The following is a 26,463-nucleotide window of genomic DNA, read 5'->3' on the forward strand; positions in this document are numbered from 1 at the left end:
AATAATTTCAGCAAAAAATTCTCTTGATTTCGTAACATTTTAACTATCGTTAAGACTTGGAAATCGATATTGACTTCCAAATTCACTCATCTTTCCCTGCCAAAAAAACTCCTGCATGAAAGTTGAGACCCTCATGGAAAAGAAAAGCCGCCAACAGCATGTTGAAACCTATCTCCTAGCAAATGCAATAAATTTACCACAGTTTCTGTGGGAATGAATATGTTTCTTATGGTCACATTGGTTGTACCATTTCTATCTGCATTTTAGAATTAATGGTTTCAGTTATTCTCAGTTTACAAGAGGATGGGAAAAGGAAAACGCCATGCACCCAAGTAAGAACAGGCATAAGTTTCTAAAACAGTGCTTAGCATCGATAAATATCAGATAAAATGTGTAAGTCCATCAGCTATCTTAGAATTCTCAGATTAATTACCATTACTCAGACTTTAATGGTCTGCGGACGGATGAATGTTATCGCAGATGAAATGGATCACTTATGCTGAGCTTTGTATGTTTTCAGTTTACGAACCAGCACCGGTACGGGGTAGTTTTTTTTTCCCCTTGTCACATTCTGCTTGACCAGAGATCATGGTTGGAGTGCTTAACGCTTCTCTCTTTGATTTCTTTCGTTATTTTTTTAAAATCTTTTCATACTCTTTATAGAATTCTCTCCATTTTCATTAGTGATGCTTTAACCATTTTACATTTTTCACTTGAGCGCTAGAAAAAGAATAATTTGAGCTTTCACATCCCTTAAAATAATACAATAAACAGTGTATTTAGTACTTAAATTCAGCCAGAGCTCACCCAAGCCTGGCTTCAGTACTTCTCAATCTTCCATGTCGCTTCAACATTTCTAGCTTTAGAAATTAAATCCTGCTACTGTACTGCTAGCCACATCAATGTGTGTTTACATGTTTAATTCTTAATGGCACTAAATAATGAGCAAATTATTTCAATATTCTGCAAAGGATAAATTCATATTTAAATTAATATATATATATATATTATTTCTTTCACAGAGGAAAAATCAGTTGTCTGTTTCACACTTATTTAATTGAATAGTTTGCTTATTTAAAAAGGGCAAAGGATCTAATAAAACTGAAGAGCCTTGCATAAAAAATGTAAAAAAAAAAAAGTAGACTAGAAATTACATTGTAGGTTATGAAAAAAACTATGATAAATTGTCAAGCCAGTGGGAAGTGAGAGACGTTATACTCAGACACTGTGGAAATATTAATTTCAATGGAGCTAACAAATTGCTGTTTTAATGTGAACAATGCCTAATAGTTAATTTATGGTAGATATTCTTAAAACTATATTTGATTACGGAGGTTTTTTCGTAGATTATTACACATGTTAGAAGTCAATACTGAAGTTATCAATCAACTAGTATATGCAACGATTCTCAACACAACTTATTACTTAAAGATGTTAATGAGAATAAATTATTTTTTTCATTCACACCTCAGTTAATTAACGAGATCATAGTAATCTGTTGATTAACGAAAGTAAATATCACAGATGCCATTTAATAGGGTGATTAGCAAGTCTAGTGATTTTGAAACAACATCAAAACGAGGGGGGGGGGGACCGCGGGCACTGCCTCGATCAAACTGACAAAAAATATCTAGCTCATTCATATTTTAAAGGAATTTCTTTTTGTCTCTCTGTTTCAAAGGGCATAGATATCAAAGCCAGAAATTACTTAGAAAAGCAAATAAGCATTTATCAATTTTTCTATCATAAACTGCTGAAATTGGCAATCAAAATACTCTTTTAGAGTATTGTTCTACAGGAATTCATATTTTTTCTGCAATGTTGCACATCTTCGAAATGATGCAATGCTTGTTCAACCAACACTTTCTAGATTTGTAATAGATTTGTAACTCTCATCTAAAAAAGAAAAAAAACGCAACAGGTAACTCTTCCCAGAAAGGCATTCCATTAGAATTACTTAGAAGAGTTACCTTTTAGCCTGATATTTTATCATGATGGCAAGAAAGTTCCTTTTGATATTATGTTTTATGTAACTCAAACAACAACAACAACAACAACAAAAAAAAAAAAAAAAAAAAGGGAAGACTCATTGAACCTAACCATATACAAGTACACAAGTGACATGTTCTTTTTGCTCAGTATACTGACCTTCCCTTTCTAAAAGAGTTAATAGAACACACAGAAATTTTTCTGCTAAACAGTCTTTTAGCGAAGCTTTTTCCATTATCAAAGTAGATATCAATCTTTGAATCTCACACACACGATTTCTCATTCCTTTGCTCTCATAAAATAATTGGGAGGAAGTTACGATGCAGTAGCAGTGGTTGTTATTCTGTCCGACAGTACCAGATAATGATCTAGAAGTTAACTGCAAATGGTAAATTTATGATTCTTCTTCTTAAAACTATAGATGTGCTAGTGAACTTATTTCACGGGCTAATTGATGTTATTAACAGTAAATTTCTTCCTTGTTTCGTATCATTTTTATCTACTTAACTGCTTACCATTTTTGTGAATTAGTAAATTTCTGAGATACCAAGCATATTTCAGAAATAAAATTTCAATATATGTAGACACTTTTGACATCATAGCTATAAAATTCAGCAATTTATTTAGCAATTGCCCTGAACCATGTAAATACAACATTACCTTTTTAGTTATATTTCATAGTCTTATTTTTATTTTATTAGCCCAAAGGGCATTAGCCCAGAAGGGTTAATTAATTTCGTTTTGGCATTTTGCATTGAAAACTTTAAATGTCAGTTCACTTTTCAAATTGTTGCCACAAAATATTATTGCCCTGTGTTACATTTAAAGAAATTAAATAATAAGAGATCTGCATAAATGTATGTATGTTTCTTGCTCTGTGGTAAAACAACAGTACCTAGATCATCAAATTTTGCATAACGTAATCTTCCACTGAATAGGGGCATCTGGAAGTCTTAATTTGGAATTTGTTTTATCATCGATTTCATATTTTGTAACACTTCAACAAATTTTTGATTAACAAACTCAATGATTTCAAAGCAAGCAATGGCAAAACTGTACGGGGGAAAAAAAAAGGTTTTTATCTCCAGCGCATGAGACTGTGTGTCAGAAATTCTAACAAGTTCATTTTAAAATTATTTTGCGATATCGCTGTTGAGTTGAATTTTAAGGTTTAAGTGCAAAAAACATTTAATAAATAAAGGCAACAAACACACAAAAGGTTAAAAAAAGTCCCTTTGGGTATAATGTAAAATCTGAAAGATTTCAGATTTTTTTTCTTACTTATTTATTTTTAATGCTACAAAAGAAAAGACTTAGCTCTGTAACTTCTGAAAGCCATTGCCACAAATAACTGTTTCTGTATTTTACTAAATACCTCCTCTCTTGCAAGCTAATATGCAAATACATTTCATACATAAAATTGAATGAATGCACAACACATCGAATTAACATACAAGAGACTTTTATATGTACAAAAGTGTTTATTTTAAAAGAAAAAAAATCAAACATTACATAAGTTAGGGGTAAATTGCATAACTGTTTTGCAAATGCAAATAATATAATGTGAACTTATTGCATATTCATTTTTTTAATATCTTATTAGAGATATTTCTCCAAGTTGCATTTTTTTATCCAAACATTTTACAGAAAGAGAATGCAATTTTATTATGTAAAAAAATATTATTAAGCATTAAATAAAAGTACTGCACTCAGTTTTAATTCTGAAGTCACTTACTACAGGAGGTTACACCATATATTCTTTGGATATAACCATACAATAATAAATTTTAGTATTTATTTCATATTAAGTGGCAGAATTTGTTCACTTTAGTTTCTTTAAATATCAAATCAGTAATATCACAACCATATTACTTAATTAAAATTTGTAAAACGAAACTATAAAAGCCCACAGGATGTTTTTAGTTCTTGCATCAGTTACTTTATATTTTGCATATTAATTATCTGCTTAGAAAGACAAATATACTGCAGTGCATATTCAAATGATACTTGTATTTATTTAATAACAGTTTAAAATGCAGATTTCAGAGTATATAAATTAAAATACAGCTGCAGCAAAAATTTTAAAAAGAATTAATTTTCCTGGGAAAAACAATAAGGACTTCAAGAAAAAAATGAAAAATTGTTTAAATTCTTTCAAAAATTGAATTTTTTTATAAAAAACTTTTTTGGAATAAAAATAACTTTAAGAAAATAAAATACATTATATAAGTAATAATTATATCTTTCACAGAAAGACTTAAGGGCACTTTTTGGCTGTTTTAGGCACAATTCTGAAAAAATTTAAGATTTCTTTCATTTTTTAAAATTTTTTATTGCTTTTAAAATGGCACAAATAATCTGAAAATGCTTAAGTTATTTTTAAAATGTAATATTTACCATCTTAAAACGAAGATTACTATAGACTTAAATTCATAAAAATCACATTTGCATAAACTAAAGTATTTGAGCAATGTTTACTAACCTTCAAATTCAGATTTTGAACACAGTTCTGGTGGCTATAATCATACATAAACAGTGCATAGGTGAAAGATATTTTGAGAAGTTTTACATTAAAGGACATTGTTCTTAATTTAATATACATAAAATGTTAAGTTGCAGATGAATGGTACCATGTGAGCTTTTAAATAGAATAGCAAGACAAAGGAAAATATAAATTATTTACATTCAAGAGTAAAAATAACTACAATTTTCAAGTTATGAAAAATTACTATAATTTATGAAACACAAATTTATAATTTTAATAACAAGTTACACAGTGTTTTTAATAAACTATTTTTTCCTTCAGATGTGTACAATTTAAATGAAATACAAGTACAAAAAGTGCATCTTAAGATATTTTGATCAATTCAGTTTCTCTTACAAAGCATTTTAAGCAAACAATTAAAAGTACTATATTCTGTAACTCATCTAGTATATTTAAAAGAAATACTCCATAACTGACTGTATACATACATAAAAATTACTATTTAAATTATTTTACAATTATTTACATACTGATTCTCAGTGCTAGTTACTTTATTTAATAAACAAATACATAAATTTTGGTAGTCAGCTTTGCTAGTAAAACAATTAATTAGCAAAACATTTAAATATAAATGACTATCTCATTTTGTACTGTGGAACTGAAGCTTCCTGTGGTCTTTAAAATACTTAGAAAAGGCCTAAGAAAAAATATCATCATAAGAATTTCAATATCCTAATAAACAATTACACATACATTAAAATTTTTGCATAGCTGGGGGAAAAAAAAAAAAAAAAAAAAAAAAAAAAAAAAAAAACATTTTGTGTGCCAGAAGAAACTGCTTTCAGAACATAAAAATTTTTTACACTGAAATTTTTTTAGAAAATTTTATTTAAATTTCCATTATCAATTTAAAACTGTAACTGAAAAAAGAGGTGGCTACAAGTCTCAAATATTCTATTAAATGCTGATATTTAAAATAAGCATACTGTCCTTCAAAGTTTACAAAACACACAAAATAAAATATGATGAATAAAACTAATAATTTAGTAAATGGATTTATCCTTTCAGTTCAGCATTCAAAAACTTGAACATGAAAAAAGCTTTATGGAATTTTCTTTAAGGACAAAAACAAAATCAAATCATTATAGAAAGTAACATTTTGCATTTCAAACACTTTTAAAAGTAAGTCCTGCAATCAAAATCAATAAATTTTTTACATCTATTTTATTATCAGAAAAAAAGTGAACTGGATAATGCTGAATATAAAGCTGTGATCAAATTTAAAATAAAAGTAGCCATATTAAAAAATAAAAGTACCAACATTCAAGTTTCTGATCTGTTAAATTGTCTTCCTTTAATTTTTCAAATTCATAATTTTATAGGGTATAAAATATTTAACAATAAAATTTTAAAAAGTACCATCAATAAATATTCTATAAGTATGCTGAAAATGCTAAGCAAACCTATCTGTTTAATTGCATAAACAAATTATTTATTTTGAGCATTCTGAGAAAAAGTGCTCATTCAAATTTTACTAGAAACATTAAACAATCCTCAAAACATGGCCAAAACAGAATGATAAAACTGTAGGATTACAATAGGGCTTTATCCAAATAATTGCATCACAGATAGCAAACATTTGCTTAAAGTATACACATACACGTGCGAGTGTGCTTTTTAAATTTACTTCGCCAGTTGTTTTACGATAATTCTATATGTCATCGGCAAGCTGTATTTTTTAATTTTTCAAATGCTACTAAAATGCAATTTTTCAGAACAGAATTGAGAATGTTTTGAAGTTTAAAATGTAATGATTAATATTATACATCTCCCTGCTAGAATGTGCATTACAAATTTAGAAAATAACTTTACACTTTTGAATATGAATGCATTGTAAATGAAAAAAAATTGCTGACAAGTTGTTTACTAAGGGAGGGGAAAATATTTCAAATTACTTAATTATGGATGCAAAAGTTGACCTTTTGCAACCTTTGAAAGGACTAATGTCATGGAGTAATATGAATCTTGTACCATAATGATAAATTCTTTAAAAAAACTTTTTTAAAATTATTTGATATCTGTGAAACTTTTTAAAAGTTTCCAAATTCCTTTTGAAATTTTAAGAGGCAGCATTTTATATTATTTGCAAACTGACAAAAACACGTCAATTTTGAAAGAGAAGCATTTAATATTGCATAGATTTATATGTAAACTGATAAAAAAGATCACCAGTAGATGAAAATAAATTATGCAAGTTACAAGTTTCATGGCACTAAGGCATTTACTAATTTTGTTAAAGTGCATAATTTGCATTTAAAAAACTCCAAAGCTGTACAGTTATGAATTAGAAGTTCTATAGTGTAAAATAATATTTACAAGTTTTTTTAAAATGAAATATTCAAAAATTAAGAAACAAATTATTTCACATAAGCGCTTTTTATTTAAAAATAATTGTAACAGTATAAAATATATTATTCATGAGACCAAAATTCTTAACTAAACTTAAAAACTAGGAATGAATATTGTTAAAAATGAAAAATTTGTTAGAGCAATAATTTAAGTCTACCTATAATATGCTTGGAATCTTTCAAAGATATTGTTAAATAAATATTTTTTCAAATGAAGGCTTCTCTCTTTGAAAGAAAAATAATCATAAAATTCAAACAAAATATTATATTACAATAATTATTTCAAAAACTCTTACACTCTAAACATATATCTCATGACTGTATAAAAGATTTATTATTACATAAAATCCAAATACTTTTCTCATATTTTAAAGACAAACACATTAATGAGAAAATATTTTAAATCTTTGATTACACAATCACCAATAATACACTTGTCTAACAACCACTTATTTTCATTTTGCATCAGTCACAGGAGTAACTTATAGTTGATAATTTCATCTACTTAGTCATTATTTAAGAAATGCTCAAAGTTGGTAATAACAATGGTGTGAAAATTTAAGAAAGAAATATCATCTTTTTTATTATTTACTTTATTGGTTAAATTAATACAATTATTTGCAAAGTTTAATTACTATTAACACTTTTTAATACATAAAGCATGCGGAGGGTACCATTTGCAAAAATTTTCTGAACATTTCTATTAGGTACTTTAGCCAGATATTTATCATGATAGAAAAGAATTCGTTGCATATTTACCTTTTATATAACCTTGCACAAATTTATTTCTACACATTATTTAACACTGTTAGTTAAAACTTAAAGAAGAAAAATTTTAGCACATCATGTAATGACCAGATTATTTAAGTTTATATACTACTTTTGACACTACGAAGTTTATACGCATTCATATCATTTGCTAAGAAATATATTCATGAAAAATACAACAATGATAACTTAATTCTCATTTTATATTTTGTGACCACAGCTAAATGTAATGAAAGTTTAAAAGTTTATTTTCTTTAATCTTTTTCTAATACCCAGTACACGGAAAAGTTAATAAAACAATACTATATATTTTGCAAAAATTATAAGAACACAACAATAACACAGAATATTTTTCTATAAGGAAAAAAAAAATAAACAGTAATATTTACAAACTGCATTAAATGAAAGAATACAAAGATAACTAGCATTTCAAACTAAGTTTCATGTCACACACCAACTGAATTTACTACCAGACTTTGGGCATTCTCAAGCATGACAATATCGTGAAATATTTCATAACATAGGCACAATAACTCTTTGCTCAGAGCCAAACCTGCACACAGGTAGCTACATATTCCTTGGCAGTTCCTTGCATCACCTCATTTCCAAGACAGAACAAAGAAAATGTCTCAGGGGGGATGTCATACTTTTATTTTGTTCCAGTTCATCTTTCTGGTGATAAAACAGATGATGCACAGGTTTCAAACAAGGCCTTTGGGAAGTTCTCTGCCACCAATGATTAAATACACACAAAGGTTCCTACATTAACGTTAGGCTATACATTTGTGTTCGATATACTTAAAGATTGTCCTGAAATTTAACAAGATAATATGTTTAGTATTTTTCAATAGAACAGATGAAACAGCAACTAACCATGAAAAACTAGAAATAAAAACAAACACTTTTCCCCCTATTTAATTTACAATAACAAATAAGAATTCAACAGCCTAGATTTTTCCTAGTGAAGAAATAAAATTGTAAAATATTCATTTGTACAGACCTGAAAAAGCATAATCAAACTGCAGATGATCATTTTATGCAAAATAAATAAATAAATAACCTGACTAAATAACAAAATATATTGTTGAATTTAATTTTTACTCAATATCTGAAAGCACAAAAATAATCTAGTCTTTTGCTAATATAATGCTGATTACAGGAAAATGTTATCTATATTTTTGTCCAAAAACTGAAGTTATTCCATCAGTCTCAATTCTAAAATTCATGTAGGAAAAGATTTATGAATGACAAGCATTGCTAACTTAGGTAAATCCAGTGGTGAAAAATTCAATTTCCATGTGTTCTGCTTTTTCAATGTCAACATTTTCAACTTAAATTTCAGTCTCAATATGTTTGTCATTCAACATACACCTGGAAAACCTCCATGACATGATCTGAAATTGTTCAAGTGCCATTTGGCTAATTGTAATTTTTATCATTTTCCCCTTTAACACCCTCTACTAGACTAGCATACTAAAGTAACTTCAAAAACTAAATTCAGGTCAAATCGCCAAAGTTTTTTTAATAATAATACTACATAAAGAAAGGAAACAAAAGACACTTTTCAATAACTAGAAACCATTCAATAAATCAAGATATTCTCTGAATTGCATACCCACAAGAACAGCAATTTAAACTTTTGACAATTTTTCATCAATACAAATTTTTTTGCCTAATTTTTAACATTTGCCACCATCTTAACTGCTTGCCTGATTATCTCGGGTTCGTATATATTGCAGTTAATTATTATCTCAAGAAAACTCGGGCGAATTAGAATTTGTTAGTACGATTTCTTTTATCACGGTTTTATTCGGTCTGGAGGAAATGAAAGGAAATATTCAGCTTTGATTGGCAATTTGCCAAATTTTGTTGGTTGCCAAATTCTTTTGGAGGAACTGGTTACGTGTTTCCCTATTGTATTGTATACGGTGGCTTGTGAATTAGTAATGTATAAAGAAGGATGCATGCATTGAAAAAAAAAAATTAAATGATGGCGATGATGCAAGATAGTGAAAGCGATGATTTTTCAGATAATAATTATGAAGAGGTGGGGAAAAAAAATCAAATCCAACGAGACAGTGTACTCTGTGCTCCCGTGAAAGAGATTCCAGCGGTAAGCCAGTAAGAAAAGAGACCAGATACCAGTGTAGAATGTCGGGCATCACTCTGTGTTGTCCCTTGTTTCAAGAACTATCATACAAAGATTAATATTTAACTTTTTCCCGTTTGCCCAAGATAACTCGGGATAGTAAACTAATATTAAAAATAAATGCTTTTACACCTTCAAAAAATTAAAAATTCAACTTAAAACCTACATATTTTGATTTGTTTCGTTTTGTTGTATTTAATCATAAAATAAAAAAATGTGATGATTTTTTGCAATTTTTTTCAAAAAAATTTGTAAGGGAAGCGGTTAAGAAACAGTATTTTACTGCAGTGACAAAAAAAAAACTTCAAACAACAACTCCCACCTCAATATCAAATACTGCAATACTCAGGTTCTATGATAATTTTATCTTAAGAAATGTTCTACTTTTTAAAGCTATCTATTTATGTCTTATTGTGTCTGATATGTGTGCATACACACAGAGGCATCCCCCCAAAGTGACAGAAACAAAGAGAAGGAACTATTTATAAAAAAAAATTTTGGCAATTTGTCATCCTGTGCCTGAAACATTTTTCCAGATACTGGCAGACTGCAGCTTCTGTAAATAATAAAATTAGTTTACCCAATGTTTTTTTAACATCCCTCCTAATACCCAGATATTCTCAACTTTTGTCTTACATCAAAATCTTTTTCACACACAAAAAGTGAGTGTTGATTCTTCCATATGCTATTATTACATGTGTAGATAAATTTTATTTCTGGCATACAATGGCTTGATTGCATCTAATCTGCGTTGTTCTAATAATTCTAATAATATTCACTTTATCTTCAAAGCGGAACAGTTTAAATTCACAGACTGCCATATAAAATGAATTTTTGAGAATATGTTTTTGCCACATTATATTTTCGAGAAGCTGATCTCATGATTAACCTGTTCTGCCTCATATCCAATGAGAATGCAATCCTGATTCCTAAATTGTGCTTCCTGTGCATTTTGCTCTTCCAAAAATTCATGTATTTCTCTTTAGTGCAAAACATAAAGTAAAACAGCAAAGATACACACTTCAAATTATTAATAGCCTTATTATTCAAACTGGAATGTACATTTAAGAATTATGATGTAAAGATTTTCACTGAAATTAGCAACATATGCAATACTAATCCTAAACTTTATATGCCATATTTCCTCGCATGTTCCCCCCTCTCCCTAATCTTCTAATTTTACTGTCTGAAAATCAAGCAGAGACAATAATGCTAATAATTTAACTTCTGAAGGTTGCAATTACAGTAAGAACATAAAAAATAATAAATAGTTATTGATAAACTACAGGTAATACCACAATATTTTTTAAAAAGAAACCTACATTCCAATAAGAATACATAGTAATATCAGAATTACAATACCTAATAACATATATTCATTTCTACTTCCTGTAACTTGAAGCTTACACATTTTTATTGTTGTCTCAGCTACTCCTTATTCTTCAAATTATCCACAAATAATTAGAGAAAGTGAATGTACAGACAATTCATCAAAATCAAAGACTGAATGTCAGTTTGCGTTTGCTTTGCTGTAAATGGTTGTATTAAGCTGGCATAAAGTTGAACAGTTAGATGGGAAAGGTTTGGCATAAAATTTATAGATAGTTTGTGACAGTTTGTCTTTGTTACTAAGACAAAAATAATTACTACATGGATGAATCCACTTAAAAATTTAGGCGTGCTCATTTTTTGAATGCACTGTGGAAAAGGATAATTAATTATATGGATATTTTTTAAATTTTCAGAACCTGGTGCTAAAAGGCTGCAGGGAGGTATATGTAAAGAAGTACAGTAATCACTTTTATCATGAGAGAATATATAAACAAAATCTGAACAGGAGAAAACTATGCTGATGCTCATAATAATCAGCACTTAATATGGTGATCATAGTGACTATTTCGTTACAATGATGGATACAAAAGTCTCAATTGATGAGAGTGTATTAAATATATTTTCTACTCGCAACTGATTCATACCCTTTTCCAGCAGGAAGTGACAATCAGTTAAATTTTATAGTAAGCAGAGGTGAAAAAAAATATATATTCACCTAAAATTTGAAAACCACCTGTATGCTCTGTTTGAAAAATTTAAAGCCCATATATGTACACTAAACTTGAATATAAAATGTGACTATCACTGGACTGCAATTTTACTTAATATAGACTGTTTCTATCATTTAGAGGTTTGATTAACATATCACTACTTATACAAAGTCCTCCCAGTTTGAAGCAGTCAAAATAATGCTATACATGGCTATATAAATCTAACTGCTTTTCATATTTCTCTTTCTGAAAGTCGTTTCAAATATATCTTGTAATTGAAATAAAAAGGACTGATTAATTAAACAGAGTACAAGAAGTTTTGTCTGCCCAGCAAAATTCCAGTCTTCACTAACAGCACCCGTAACAACGGAACCTCAGAATCTCAGATCCATTTCCCTTATCAACCTCTACGTCTTCAAACTTCAATTTTTACCTACTTTTATTATATAAAGAACCACAATCACAAATGTCCATATCTCATCCAAGATATGAACCCATATTAATAATTCTTCATTAAAAACACTGACTAAAATAACTTTAAAAAAAATGCTCATAGGGAAACAAAATTAATATTACACTACAAGTAGGTACATTTAATCACCAAAATTAAAACCTAATCTGAAGATTTAGGATTATTTGATTATTTTGACTGTGTTTGCAAGGACTACTTGCTTAAAGGGAACAATGCCTCTGTGGTGGACTTTTTAAAACTTCCCATGCAATCAAGCCATTCTCGGAAGGAATCCGAGTTGAACTACTGATTTTCAGTGCTTTCATAACTCAGCCATTGGTAAACTCATCTAGCTTGAAGAAAACCCATACAACAGAGAAACTTCTATGGCATGCAAGAAGATGCTAGAAATTTCATACACGATCAAAAGCAATCAAGAAGAAAATATCTTGGTATTGAATATGCAGTGATGAGAAATAAACTAACATATTTAAAGCATTCCAGACTTTAAGTGTGCATGCATAGGGGAACACCCTTAAATCACTATATGATTTGTGTTACTTGAATTACTCTTTCAAGTAGCATAAGTTACCATATATTGCACTGCACAGTCTTTGTATTTAAAATAATTTAGATAATAGTAAGAAAATATTAAATATCAAAACATTTTTTACCTTTACTGCTTGAACGATACCTCTCGGCAGGTCCCCAAATTCTAACAGTTCCATCATCTGAGGCACTGGCTAACATGCTTGGGTAGGTCGGATTCCAAGAGACACAATTTACGGTGCGTGTATGGCCTAGCAGAACTGCTATTGGCATTTCTCTTTTGATGTGCCATATGTATACTTTATTGTCTGCAATGAAATCAAAAACATTCCCTTATGCTTTTAATAAAATAATTTCAATACAAATATACTCCGAAGCTTTGAATGCTGTAAAAAACCAAATATGTATGAACATGTTAAAAAATTACACGCATGAAATGGAAAATCGACTTCATTTCTTAAAAATGTGTCACAAGCTACCTAATAAATTCTTGACTTTTTAACACAGTCAAACTTGTGTCTTATATACTAGTAAATGACAGTAGGGGAGAAGGTATTAAACCAACATGATAATTTATTAATAATATTTATTAAATGAAATGTAGATGCAGAAAAATTAGTTAAATTTTATTTTATTATATTTTATTATTAATGGAAAATTTGCATGTCTCCAATCAAGCATTCATAATTTAGTGAGTAATCAGAGAATGAATAAGAAATCTTAATGAACAAAATGAATCTTTAGCAAATGTATCGGTAAATAGGGAACGATGTTTAGTCTTCATGAATTTCAAGTATGAAAAGGCCTAAGAGGAGAATCTACTTAATTACTGCATAAGTATATAGACTTAAAACAAGAATAGATATTCGATACATGATGTAGGGATACTTTTCTTGACACATTTCCAAAAGTCTTCCTCAGGTTCTCTAGCTTGTAAATTTAGATCAGTTTGCAGAGCTATAATTTCATTTTTTAACACATACTTTTCAATATTAAATTTGTCAGAATTTTTTTTTGCAATATGTTTTACTTTATATCATTTCTGAAAGACAGATATGCTTATTTCTAAAAATCAAATTTTAGTTTCTTCATGTTTAAAATATAGATTATAGGCATTTGCAAATTAAGTGATTGGAATTCTAGACTAATTTATTATCACCATTTAGCTGCTAATCTTGTTTTTCTAAAGTTTTTTACACAGTATTTTGCTTGGTTGCTAAACTTATTTGATGACCTTTTTAAAACTAGTATACAGTTTTATCTCCTCTCTCCCAATAAAAAAGAAGAATTTTATTTATTCAACCCATGCTGCTAAAATGGACACTAATGCATAAACAAGCATAACAAGTTTCTAAAGAATGAATTTAATGAAACTTTGAAAACTACAATGAAACACAGTAAATCGGCAAGATCTAGATGATTTAATTGCAACGAGATCATTTTGAGATATTCACTGCTCATGAAAACACTCTAAATGAACTTAGTTAGTTAGAACTCAGTTTTTCAAGAGTGTGGCTAAATGTCTATTTAAATATTACTTATCATTAAAGCCAAGGTAGAATATGGACCTAAATTACAACTAATGTGTGATGCTAAACTAGCTTATGTTTTATATTGCAAATTTACCTACTTTTCAAAAGAATGGAGGGAAAAAAAAAAAAAAAATCAAGTGTTCTAATATGCCTAGTACCATTAACAATTTTTACTATTACAGAATAGTACTCAAAGATTAAATGAGAAGAATGTTCAAAATTGCCATCAGCACACACAATATGATAAAAATCTATTTCAAGCACGTCCTTTAAAAAAAAATCAATCTATTTACCTTCACTACCACTAGCTATGAAAACTTGATTTACTCCACCAAAACACGAATGAATGGTATAATAACCTTGAGTGACACCTTGAAATTTTCGGACTAAAATTCTGTCTTCAATATCCCATAAATGAACACCCTAGAATAAAAAATATAGCTTTAAGTACATGCATCCAAAAAAAAAAAAAAAAAAAAAAAAAAAGACAACAAGACATCCAAAATCCGCGAGCAATCAAATTTCATTCACATTCAAGTATGAATCATAATATCTCAGCCTAGATTTAACTAGTTGAAAGTTTTTTAAATAATGCATCTATAATTATATATAAATTAAAATTCCAAACACATAAAAGAACTAAATATCGAAAAAAAAATATGAAAATAAAAAAACTCTTACTGGGTTTGATTGTAATAAACACATTTAAATCCAAAATTTAGACACTTTAACTAAGGGTTATTTAATGGAAAAACAAACTATACTAAAAATCAAATGTAAAATCAGCATGCTGGGTATTGAAAATGGAGACTTTTTGATATGCAAATGGATGCCAACCAGCACTGGGGAAAGAAGCCGGGTAAGAGCTTGACAAGAAATAGAATCCTTGCAAAAGTGCACCAAGTAATAACGGCAAAGCATTGCAAGCTTTTACATGAAGGCACAAGCCTATACAGATTTGTCGTCAGACGCTATTTCAATACAGTAACAGGTATCAATCATACACAATTGTGAAAGTAAACTGAGATGTTAAAGAACTACATCACTAGTATAAAAAATTCTCCTTACGAGTCAAGCTATTGGAGATTAAAATACTGCAATCTAGAGAATTTGATACAGAAAAACTGGAACATCACAATCATGGATATGACTTCACTGCTAGACACAGTATTGGTTTACTCGATCACATCATTAATAACAAGCTGAAATTCGAAAAAGTACATGCTAATTGGATATTTAAGAATCTCTGATGAGAGGTTTTTGCTCAGAACCTGCATTATTATGACACTGTTGCTGCAAATGGGATTTTCACTGAACAAAACATTTCTACAGACCAGAATTAAAGCACAAAATTATGAAGTATAACCACTTTATGTGGATATCCAACTATTGGTACACTTGGTCCTGAGCAAATAACATTCTGAGATTTTTTTAACTACTTGCAAAAGAATCAGTAATTTATTTTTATTTCATATTACATACTGCATTTAAGTATATTACCTGAGTAGCAACATTTAGTAAGGCCATTCTTCCAGATTCATCACATGTGAAAGACATAACTGAATGACCTTCTTGCAGTCTGAAATTTAAAAATTTAATTTACTAAAGTAAAACAAAAATTGCAAACTTTAAAACATCTGAAATAATGATCAGCATGGGAGTTTTAATTGAGATAAAGTTTTATTTTGCAGCATAAAAAGTACTTCTACATTCCCCTGAAAATGACAGAAAATTAAAAATAAAAAAGTGACAGAAAATAAACTTTCAATCAGCAATATCTACTTGAAATTAGTTATCAGAAAACGAGATTAAAAGTGAAAGAAAAACTTTCAATCAGCAACATCTACTTAAAATAAATTATCAGAAAACATAAGATTATTAATAAAACAGTTACATTATTATAACAAACTCCTAAAATTCCAAGTAATTAATTATCTCTGGCAGCATGGATGGTAAACAAATGCTATTCTTGGTAATGAGTATTTTGTGTCACATAATCTGAATCAACATCTGAATAAACATATCCAGATGTTGAAGAAGTGATTCATTAAGATCTGCTAAAATCTCTCATAAAACATACATAAGACAGTCAACATGCATAAGTGGTTCTGTGTATAAGCTGTTATGATTTTATGACCAGCAAAGATGAAGCGATACTTAGTTGATAGTTTCTTCTGGAAGCATCAAACAGCTACAGATCATAACATGGCTACCATCTTATATATTTAACAATGATTTTTAAGTGTTTGTTCTCAGTCTTTTCCATCAAGCATGTTATTATCTGTTAGATAATTAGAGCAAAATATGTGACTCATCAGAGAAGGCAACTCATTCTCAGTTGGTATAAGGCCAATGTTGATAATCTAACACAAACTGCAGCCACTTTAGTAATGAAATCTTACAGCCAGAAGTGTAGTCACCCAGTGTCTCCTTTGGAACCTCTTTAAAATGAGTTTACTGCAAGTGAAAAGCCACAGCACAAACAGCTCATAAACTCCTCTGTTTTAAAAACGGTACCACTCTTGTGCCAGTAGCTGATGTTATTCTTTTCCAATGTCTGATAAATTGTGTTTATTTTTTCATTCATTTATTTTTCTGAACTATAGCCATTGCAGTTACATCAGCAAGTCATTAACATCTAATCTTATATAGCTGTAGTAGCAATGAATAAACTATGTCTTTGGGCACAAAAATTTATTCATTGGCTGTATATCCTTAATGTCAGATAAGAGGTATTATAATAATGTAATTCAATGCTATATACTTCAAATACTGAATTTAGCAAATACGGCAATTTTAAAAATGTCTCCAGCACTGACACAAACTATATACATTATTACTCATATTCAGTTTTAAGACATTCCTTTTCAAAAGAAATTTTATGTATTACAAAGCAAAAATAAAATAAAAGTAAATTTTTCTCATTTATATGAAATTTAAGTAACATGAAATATTACATTAATGTAGTGAATCATGCTCCACTCTCATATGCAATGTAATTGGACTTTTATCAGCACTACTCCCGACTCTCTCTTCAACATCTGGATCATTATAAAAAGTGCAGGCTTGAACATAATTTAAAGTTATGATTAATCATTTATTTACAACCTGCTAATTATGCACCTTTAAAATTATACAGTCTTGAACTAAAAATCCTGTTTAATCTTTATACACAATGGACTAAAATTATGAAAATGGCTTATTCTAATACCTTAATATAATATGAAAATAAATTAAAACTATAGCCCCAATTTATAATTAACATCGAGTTTCCCAGTTAAAACCTTTTATATCGCTTAAATACTTAGTTAAATTTTTGAGGTAAAAACTTATTCCTATTACAAATTTAATTACATAAGCACAAACTATAATACTCTTAATTATATTAATTTTAACTGTATTGTATATTTTCACTTGTCATAAAGATTTTATTTTAGCTTAAAAAATCTGAAACTAATATTAAATATACAAGTTTCGGAGATGGTTTAATCTAATAGTCTCAAAATTTAAACTGCATGAGGGCCGAATGCTGATCACTGATTTACCAATTTTTTTTTTACTAAAATTAAAAGCTTTTTTACAAATTTCTTAACTATTTATCAAAACATATGTAAATGGTAATAATAATAATTCAAAGGAAAAAATTCCAATTTATATTAAATTTCTGAATGAAATCTTAATGTTAGAAGGACCTGCAAGAAATTTTTGTTGGTTACACTTTGTAATTCAAACATAAACAACTAAACAATTCAAACTAAATTTGACAAAATAGTTCAAACTAATTTTCAGACATTTACTTCAAATAATTTTAATATGCTGAATTAACCATTAAACAACTTATATAAATTAAAACAAATCCTGAAAACTTCCCAAGTGGGCCAAAACTTGAGAATAAATAATAACAACCTATTACCTTTCTTTTATTTATTAAATTTTTCTTTAACACATACAGAAAAATTACATATATTTGTATGTACACTGCTCGACATTGAAAATGCAACACCAAAAAAGAGTGGTCAGAAATTTATGCAAATTTTAGAGTAGACACACGTCATTGAGTTATGCGAATGATGTGAAATGCGCAGCTCTCCGACGTACGTGAAGTAAGATATAATGAAAGGAACGTGCAATATTCGTATTATTTCTTCCAGATGAATTATTGAAGAAAGTTGGTTTTTGTCCCGGAGGATACGTGTAATAGGAGAGAATGCCAGGCCACTGTCAACGAAGGCACTTCCAGCAGATAGACGATTTTACGAGGGGTATGGTGATGGGACTGAGAATTGTGGGTTGGTCCTTGCGTCAAATCACAGCTAATACCCACATGGATGGGAGCACGGTGCATCGGCTATAGCGAACATGGTTGGAACAAGGAAATGTGGGAAGAAGGCGGGGTGCAGATGCAGCCAGAGTGATGTCATCATGTGTGGATCGACGCATCCACCAATAAGCTGTGGAGGTCCCGCAAGTCACTTGTACCGCGATTCTGCAGCATGTGCAAGATACCCTGGAGGTTCCCGTGTCGTCCAGAACCATTTCCCGACGATTGGTTGAACGTGGCCTGCACTCACAGCGTCCGTTAAGAAGACTGCCATTGACCCCACAGCATAGACGCCAACATTTAGAATGGTGGCGGACTGGATGACAGAATGGCGAAACGTCGTGTTCTTAGATGAGTCATGCTTCTGTTTATCCAGTGACAGTTGCCACATACGTGTGTGGTGTTGACGTGGAGACAGATCTAATCTGGCAGAAAATGTGGAATGCCCCACACCATGCGACGTGGCATAATAGTTTGGGGCGCTATTGCCTACGATTCCAGGTCACCTCTAGTTCGTATTCAGGGCACTATGACGGCCCAACGATACTTGGATAATGCACTGTGGCTGGTGGCAATCCCCTACCTTCAGGGGCTGCCTAATGCAATTTCTCAGCAGGATAATGCCCGACCACACAGTGCTCACATCTGCCAACATGCTCTGCAAGCTATACAGATGCTTCCCTGGACACCGTACTGTCCTAACCTGTCACCAGTCGAACATGTGTGGGATGTGATTGGACGCCGTTTGCAGAATCTGCCCCTGCCTCGTTCAGAAGACGAACTGTGGCAATGGTTGAAAGGGAATGGATAGCCATCCCTCAGGACACCATCCACATTCTTATTGACTCTATGCCTGAACGTGTTTCTTCATGCATCACTGTCCGGGGTGGTCCTACATCCTACTGAGCCGACGCCGTTCTCGCTCTGTATTCTGACCATCATTTTGAAATAAAGATCACTTATTGCTGCTTGCTGTCTCTGTCTTTTCTCCAAATTTCATCACTTTCTGACCACTCCTTCTTGGTGTTGCATTTTCAATGTCGAGCAGTATATGTACCATATATTCCAGCATATAATGTGCACTTTTAATACAAAATACAAGATCGAAATGTACGAGTGTGCGCTATACATCGATATAAAAGCAATAGATTTAAAAATAAGGAAAAGATGAGCATGTAAAAATTATATTTCTACATGCACCTAAATGCTGTATGTTAGAAAGAAATTACATTCCTTATGAACTTATCTGATAACATGAAAATTTTGTCACATTTGCCTTCCATTATATCTTCATGCACATCATCGAATTCTGTTTCAACTTCCCCTTCACTCACAAAATAAATAATAATCTTTCATTCCATTTAGACTATTAGATACACTGCATTTTTTTAATGATTTTTGAATTAAATTGGGTTTCATTTCATTCCATGCTTTTATTATCCACACTCAGTTCTAGATCTGCATGATGAATTTTGCCTCCTTTTCCTTCCTTTCAATGTTCACTTCAAAAGACTACAGAAAGAGAAAACATACAATGGCTAATTCCATGAATTCATTCAGGTTGGAAGCGGATTCTTACCTCAAATAATGTTCCCCCCTTTTTTAAATACTAGAATAACATTCTTGTGCACATCTGGATTGAATATAACACATCCTCTTTGCAGAATTATTTACCCCTCAATAATTTCCCCTACACACATATTATTTCCCTTATTGCTTTGTCAATTCAGTATACCATCACTCAAGAGCTTAGGGGGAAATTTTCAAATGAATGACTTCAAAAAATAAGAGCATCATAAATGTATCTTTCAGGTTTCTTCATCAAGGAAAGAATGTGCATTATATGGCGAATATACCTAAAATCTAAAAAATATAGTTTGAAATTATATGTGTGCATTATATGCCAGAATACACAGTTAATTATAAACTTTTTTACTTCTCACTACCATTTTCAGTTACAACATTTCATAGTATGTTGATTTCTATCAAGTTTGTAACCTTGGAGAAAAATTACTAGAAATTATTCTGAATTTATAAATGCTTATCAATCATTTTGGCCTTTACACACACACACACAAAAAAAAAAAAGTACTTGCTAAATTTTAGCTGCGGGAAAAACTGTTCACATATTCCCAAATAAAATGATTATTCTCACTGGAAAAATACATACCTGAGGGCCTTTATATTTTGACAAGTATGAAATAAGGTTCATCTTTTCTATACCTTCAAATATTTTATGGTTTATATCAAATATAAATTAATTAGTTCTATTTGTAATCCTCCTGGGGCATTATTCACAATCTTTCTTAGGGTAATGAAAATATGTAAAATTGAGTCAAAAATTATTAAAACCCTAAAACATTTCTTCAGATTTGTGCCATATAATGCTAACTGATTTAACAGAAACATATCTGTGGGCTGCATAAATTCGTTTCAGGGGCCATCAGTTTGATAAGCCCATAAGTTCTATCTCCTTAAAGGTTAGGTTAGGTAAGGCTAGGTTATTTAATTACGGCAAAGCCTCGAGAGGTATCTGCCTAAGGGGAGGGATGCCTTCGTGGTGGACTTTCTAAGAAAAACTGGCTCGCGTAGACGTTACACATGGGGAAAACAACCATGCAGCCTGCCCGTTCGCAGGATTCAAACCTCGGACCGAACTACCAGTGTTCAGCGACTTTACCACTCGGCCGCTGGTGGGCCCTATCTCCTTAAAGGAAGTGATGTCTTCATGGACCTATAGAAAAAAATCAGTACACATTCAAGTTACACATAAGGGAAATGCTGAATATGAAGCTAGCCCATTCACCAGGATTCAACCTGTGTCCAAATACCAATACCAAACTCTAGAAAATTATACAGAACACACACAAACTCTATATAATATCGCAATTAATATGTGTATATAATTTATATACACTTACTTTAAAAGGTACAGTAACACATTTCAGTAGCCAAAATTATGAACACTGAAATTTTCATGATTCACGAAATGGACATATTTAATATTAAAAATTCAACATTAAAAACCAAATGCAGAAATAGGAAAAATTATTGGGTAAATTTAAATTAATCTGAAAACGAAATATGGACTTACATATTAAAATCACTTAGTTCTTCAAAATTATATCCTCTAATGCGATGATGTGTGTCAGCAGCAAGAACAGTTTTACCATCCTTTCTGCACCAAAGGCATTGAATACGAACACCTTCCCAAGAGTCTAATACATTACCTTCCAAATCCTAAATTAATAAAGCATAAATCAGTTTAGAAATAAACTTTTGCATTTTTTACAATTCTATATGGATATTTGCAAAAAATGTTTGAAATGTTTAATTCATAAAACTGTGACAGCTGTCATAAAATTGTAACATGTGAGAATAAAATTAAAAAGCAAATATGCAACAAGATCAAGAATAGATTTAGAGGAATATTTGGAAAACTTGAGTTTGAACTGAACAAACAAAATTTAAGACTGAAAGTAATACTTTTATTACCTATAAATTGGTAAATTCCAAGCACTTCCAACTTTGGTGATAAACTGAAATTTATGACTTTTTGCTGTTATGAGCATGTGAGGCAGTAGATTACAATTATTCTCATTAGAAACTTAATGGGAAGTAGCATCCTGAAAATAATTTGCATAACAAAAGACATTCTAGAACAGACTGTGTTCTTTATGTGAGGCAGAACTGTACTGCAGACACACTGTGAGTGTTATTCATGTAATTTATGAATACGACAATATAAAAGAAAACACTGAATGCAAGACTATACAACATGACAGAATAAGACCGAAAAGTCCTTCTGCTCTCCTACATGGAAAAAAAGTAGAAAATGTTTTATTATCAAAAGCATTTTATTTTATATTCTATACAGAAAAATTAATATACTTCAAGAACTCTGAATAATTATTTACAATAGCAAAACAATGTATGTTATCTTAGCAAATTCATATCCAAAATTCTAATGGCAATAAAACATCATGATAGATTAAATAAATGATAATCACAGAGAACTACAGAAACAGATGAGCAATGAAGGAAGAGAACTAAGTTTCAAGAAATCTTAAATAAATACTTGAACACTTTAAAATATATAGAGTCAGCAAAAAAGAATTAAATACACAAGAGAGTTTAAGAATATGAGCAATGAAAGATATACAAATTTCATCACAGCATGCTAATTTTTTTTAAAGCAAAGTTAAACTCTCATATTCCCAGACCTTTAAAATATTTTAAAAATTACATTCAGGTAATGCTTATATTCAACAATTGCAATAAATTTGATGCAACTAATGTTTTCATCCATGAACAGAACTTGAGCACTTTCAAAAATTTCCTGTTGATGATTTAGGAAAATAATTTCTCTTTGCTTCTTTCTCATTATTTTACTATGCAAATTAAAAAATGGAGCTGTCTTGGAAATATTAATTTTCTTTGGTGCATTTTTGAATATTTCTTCAAAAATCAGAACTTTTATCTTATGTACTGCCTTCTTGTATTTACATTTTACTTCACTGGTATTTCTAACTTGAATGAAATGAAACGAAACCCTTAAGAAGTCGTACAATTTCATTATTTAATACTTAATGCCACTCATACCTTTAATATGAGCAGAATTTTTTTTGTTAATTTTAAATGCATTGTTTACATTACTCAGTTACACATTTAAATAACATCTCATAATTTATGCTATGCTGATAAAATAATCAATAGCTATATAATAGCTTTAAATAGCTGAATAAAACTCTTTATAAAATTGATAATACTTCACATACACATTGATAGAATTGTCCTCTAGTTCCACCACAAACAAACTTTTTCCCATCTTTATGCCAGGCACATGTAGTTAGGCTATCTTCAGGTGAATGGTTCATTTTAACTTTAAGACCTCCAGTCTAAAGTAATAAAAATACAGCAACTTAAACTTACATGAATAAAATATTTTAAAAGCATATAATCTTATAACAGATGATATTCTAAAAAGACAATTTAAAAACATTCTTAATAATAAATCTGCATTTACAAAAGTATTAAAACTGAAAAATTGAATGTAAATTTAAAATTATCATCAGTGTACGCGAACAAGAATTGGAACATTGTTATTATATTATGCATAAATATTAACAATGAGAAGTACAGCAAAATAATATTAATTGACCTCAATATTCCAAACCCATAAATCTGATGAATCATCGGGACCACAAGCTATAAGATATGTATCATCAGGACTCCAAGCAAGGAATGATACACCTCCAGGATGTCCTTCAAATGTTCTTCGATGATTCAACTCTAGCGTTTCCTGCAAAAATTCACAGATTTCTAATAAAACATGCCAAAAAATTTACTCTCATTGTAGTTTTGAATAAAAATTTTAAATGCAGAACAAACTTTTTTAGTTTCACTTACAGGATTAACATCCCAGATGATAACTGTAGTATCTTTGGAACCGGTAGCTAGTTTTCTGCCATCGTTTGAAAAGCGACAAAACCAAACTTCATCACAGTGATCTTTGAGAACTTGGACAGTTTCACATGGGAACTGTTCCCTACAGATATTTTTAAGAAAAGAGGAAAAAACTCAACAATGCTAATACTACAAAAAGTGACACAAGGAAAAAAAAAATAATAGGTGCCTTTTAATAAACAGGATATGATTAACTCACTTTGTACATGTATGATCAATAAGCAGAGACACATTCTCCAAATTACTTTCTGACTTTGAATTATGGTAAGGGCATCTATCTTTCTGGAGCTCTACAGCTTGATGCAAAAGTGTTTGCAGCCTTCTTGGAGGTAACATAACAGAAGGAGGTAAAAATGCTAACAAAATAAAAGAAGCTGTTACTGCTTAATCAACAGACATCAGATAAGAAAAGAAAAAGAAATTTATGAAGTACTACAGAAAATTTTCAATAACACTGTACTGGCTTTATTTATTGCTAGTGCAATTACACAGAAAGAGAAATTTTGCTTCTCGTTATGCTTCCTTCTTTAACATACCAATTCAGCACAAAAAACTGCCTGTTATGCACTCATTTTTATGACATGTTTTCTCAACACAAAATAAGCTTTGTTTAAGAAAACATGCAGTTTAATAACACTAAGTGAAAAAAATTTTATAATGACCTTTTCATAATTATTTGCTTTATTTCTGAGACAACTGATAGATTTAAAATTACTGTAATGTTCAGACCTAAAATTTGGTATTTTTCCTTTATCTGCTCCCAATATTGTAAAATCATACGAACAAATAATGATATATAACACATAGTTAATAACTAGCGACCCGCTCCGGCTTTGCATGGGTATAAAATATATAGCCTATGTCACTCACTCAAAAAATGATTAAAATCGATCCAGTAGTTTTGATTTATTCATTACTGTCTGTGGCCCGTACGCGTTAAATTTGGAGTAAAACAATTCCCCTTTCCCTATATTATGAAGATTTCCTGCTATCTTTGGAATATCTAAATTCATACAATATATTTTTACCTATTTATTTTATTTTTACAACAATTAATATATTGCAGAATGTCTTTATATACAACGTTCACAGCTTTCTTGTCATTAGTGAATGCGTAGTAAAGTGATTGCCTAACTGATATGTTGTTGCGCTGAAAAGCACGTTTTTATTAAGTATATTGTTATTTTCCTCGCTAGAGAGCTCCGATAATAAATGCGTCTGATTGCTGCTAAATTCCAAGTGCTATAGGGAGAACCACGGCCTCCGACGTGCTATTTGTAGGCACGCTCCCGCCGCCCCGGCCGGCCGCCGCAAACGCTACGTCCTACAATTTTTAAATCTGTAGACCTTTTCAATGTGCACAATACTTAGTGCATTATTTGGATAAACATCATAGGGTTCAGCCTGCGTTTGCAATGCAAGCAGAAAAAATGTAATTATTTACGACATCACATTAGAAACATAAAAAATAACAGTATTTCTCCACTATTTAATGGATGTTATTATACACATAAACATTCCTCTTCAATCACTCTATCTATTAAACAAAAAAACCGCATCAAAATCCATTGCGTAGTTTTAAAGATTTAAGCATACATAGGGATATAGGGACAGAGAAAGCGACTTTGTTTTATACTATGTAGTGATAAGACAATGCTTATTATCACTGACTTTCAAAAATTAATTATAAAAAGGATAGAAGGAGTGTTGCTCATGTCAATTAGCATTTATTTTACGTAGAAACCATTTGCCTACTGCTTCTAAAATGGAATCAAAATAATTCCTACCGCTTGCTTCTTTTTCCAAATAAATTCTGACAGCTAGGACATCAGATGTTGCTTAGTGGTACTGTGTTGTATTTTATTTCTTTGTTTAGCCAAATCCCATAATCGCTTGACAGGTTGTGTACGAGCGCATGTTTACGGATCTACGATATTATATTTGCAGTCAACTTTCAGATCAGAATAGCCAACTTCTGCTTCTTCAAAACACAATTGGCATTATTCTTTCTTTTGGTAAATAGACTCTCATCTATTACGACAATTAGACCAGAACCAGTTACTTTTTCCTCTCTTGCCATGATACATCTTTTGTACAAATCTCGCATAAATAGTTGTTCCATTCAACTACAGTATCACGTGACAGGTCAAATTCACTTGGCAAAATTGAAGTGAGGTTAATTCCTTAGACCATAAATAAATAAATCTGAGTGCAGATGTAAAGGAGATATGAGATTTTTCAAACCAGTTACCTTTTTTAATGCTTACATCTTCTTGGCAGCCATTATATCGTCACCTAATCCT

At 30.4% G+C, this 26,463-nt stretch overlaps 1 protein-coding gene across 2 annotated transcripts in view; it reads right to left on the bottom strand.

Annotated features, from left to right (window-relative positions):
- Nucleotides 1–3,450: 3,450 nt before the first annotated feature.
- The window catches only part of LOC118196378 (WD repeat-containing protein 26), a 49,291-nt gene continuing 26,278 nt past the window's right edge, over nucleotides 3,451–26,463 (bottom strand). Inside the window, exons 6-14 of one of the 2 annotated variants that reach the window (XM_035367821.2) lie at nucleotides 24,360–24,516; nucleotides 24,104–24,242; nucleotides 23,856–23,996; nucleotides 23,473–23,592; nucleotides 21,789–21,934; nucleotides 15,874–15,952; nucleotides 14,667–14,796; nucleotides 12,967–13,149; nucleotides 3,451–8,460 (exon numbers count right to left, since the gene is read on the bottom strand). In XM_035367821.2, coding sequence (XP_035223712.1) covers nucleotides 8,426–8,460; nucleotides 12,967–13,149; nucleotides 14,667–14,796; nucleotides 15,874–15,952; nucleotides 21,789–21,934; nucleotides 23,473–23,592; nucleotides 23,856–23,996; nucleotides 24,104–24,242; nucleotides 24,360–24,516 — 1,130 coding nt within the window. In that variant the 3' untranslated portion in view covers nucleotides 3,451–8,425. Of the gene's footprint in view, nucleotides 8,461–12,966; nucleotides 13,150–14,666; nucleotides 14,797–15,873; nucleotides 15,953–21,788; nucleotides 21,935–23,472; nucleotides 23,593–23,855; nucleotides 23,997–24,103; nucleotides 24,246–24,359; nucleotides 24,517–26,463 lie in introns of both variants that reach the window. The other variant, XM_035367820.2, reaches the window with a different exon arrangement.

Source organism: Stegodyphus dumicola, chromosome 4, assembly GCF_044657685.1.
Source record: "Stegodyphus dumicola isolate Sdum_Otavi_A_Nest chromosome 4, ASM4465768v1".
In the NCBI taxonomy this organism is placed as follows: domain Eukaryota; kingdom Metazoa; phylum Arthropoda; class Arachnida; order Araneae; family Eresidae; genus Stegodyphus; species Stegodyphus dumicola.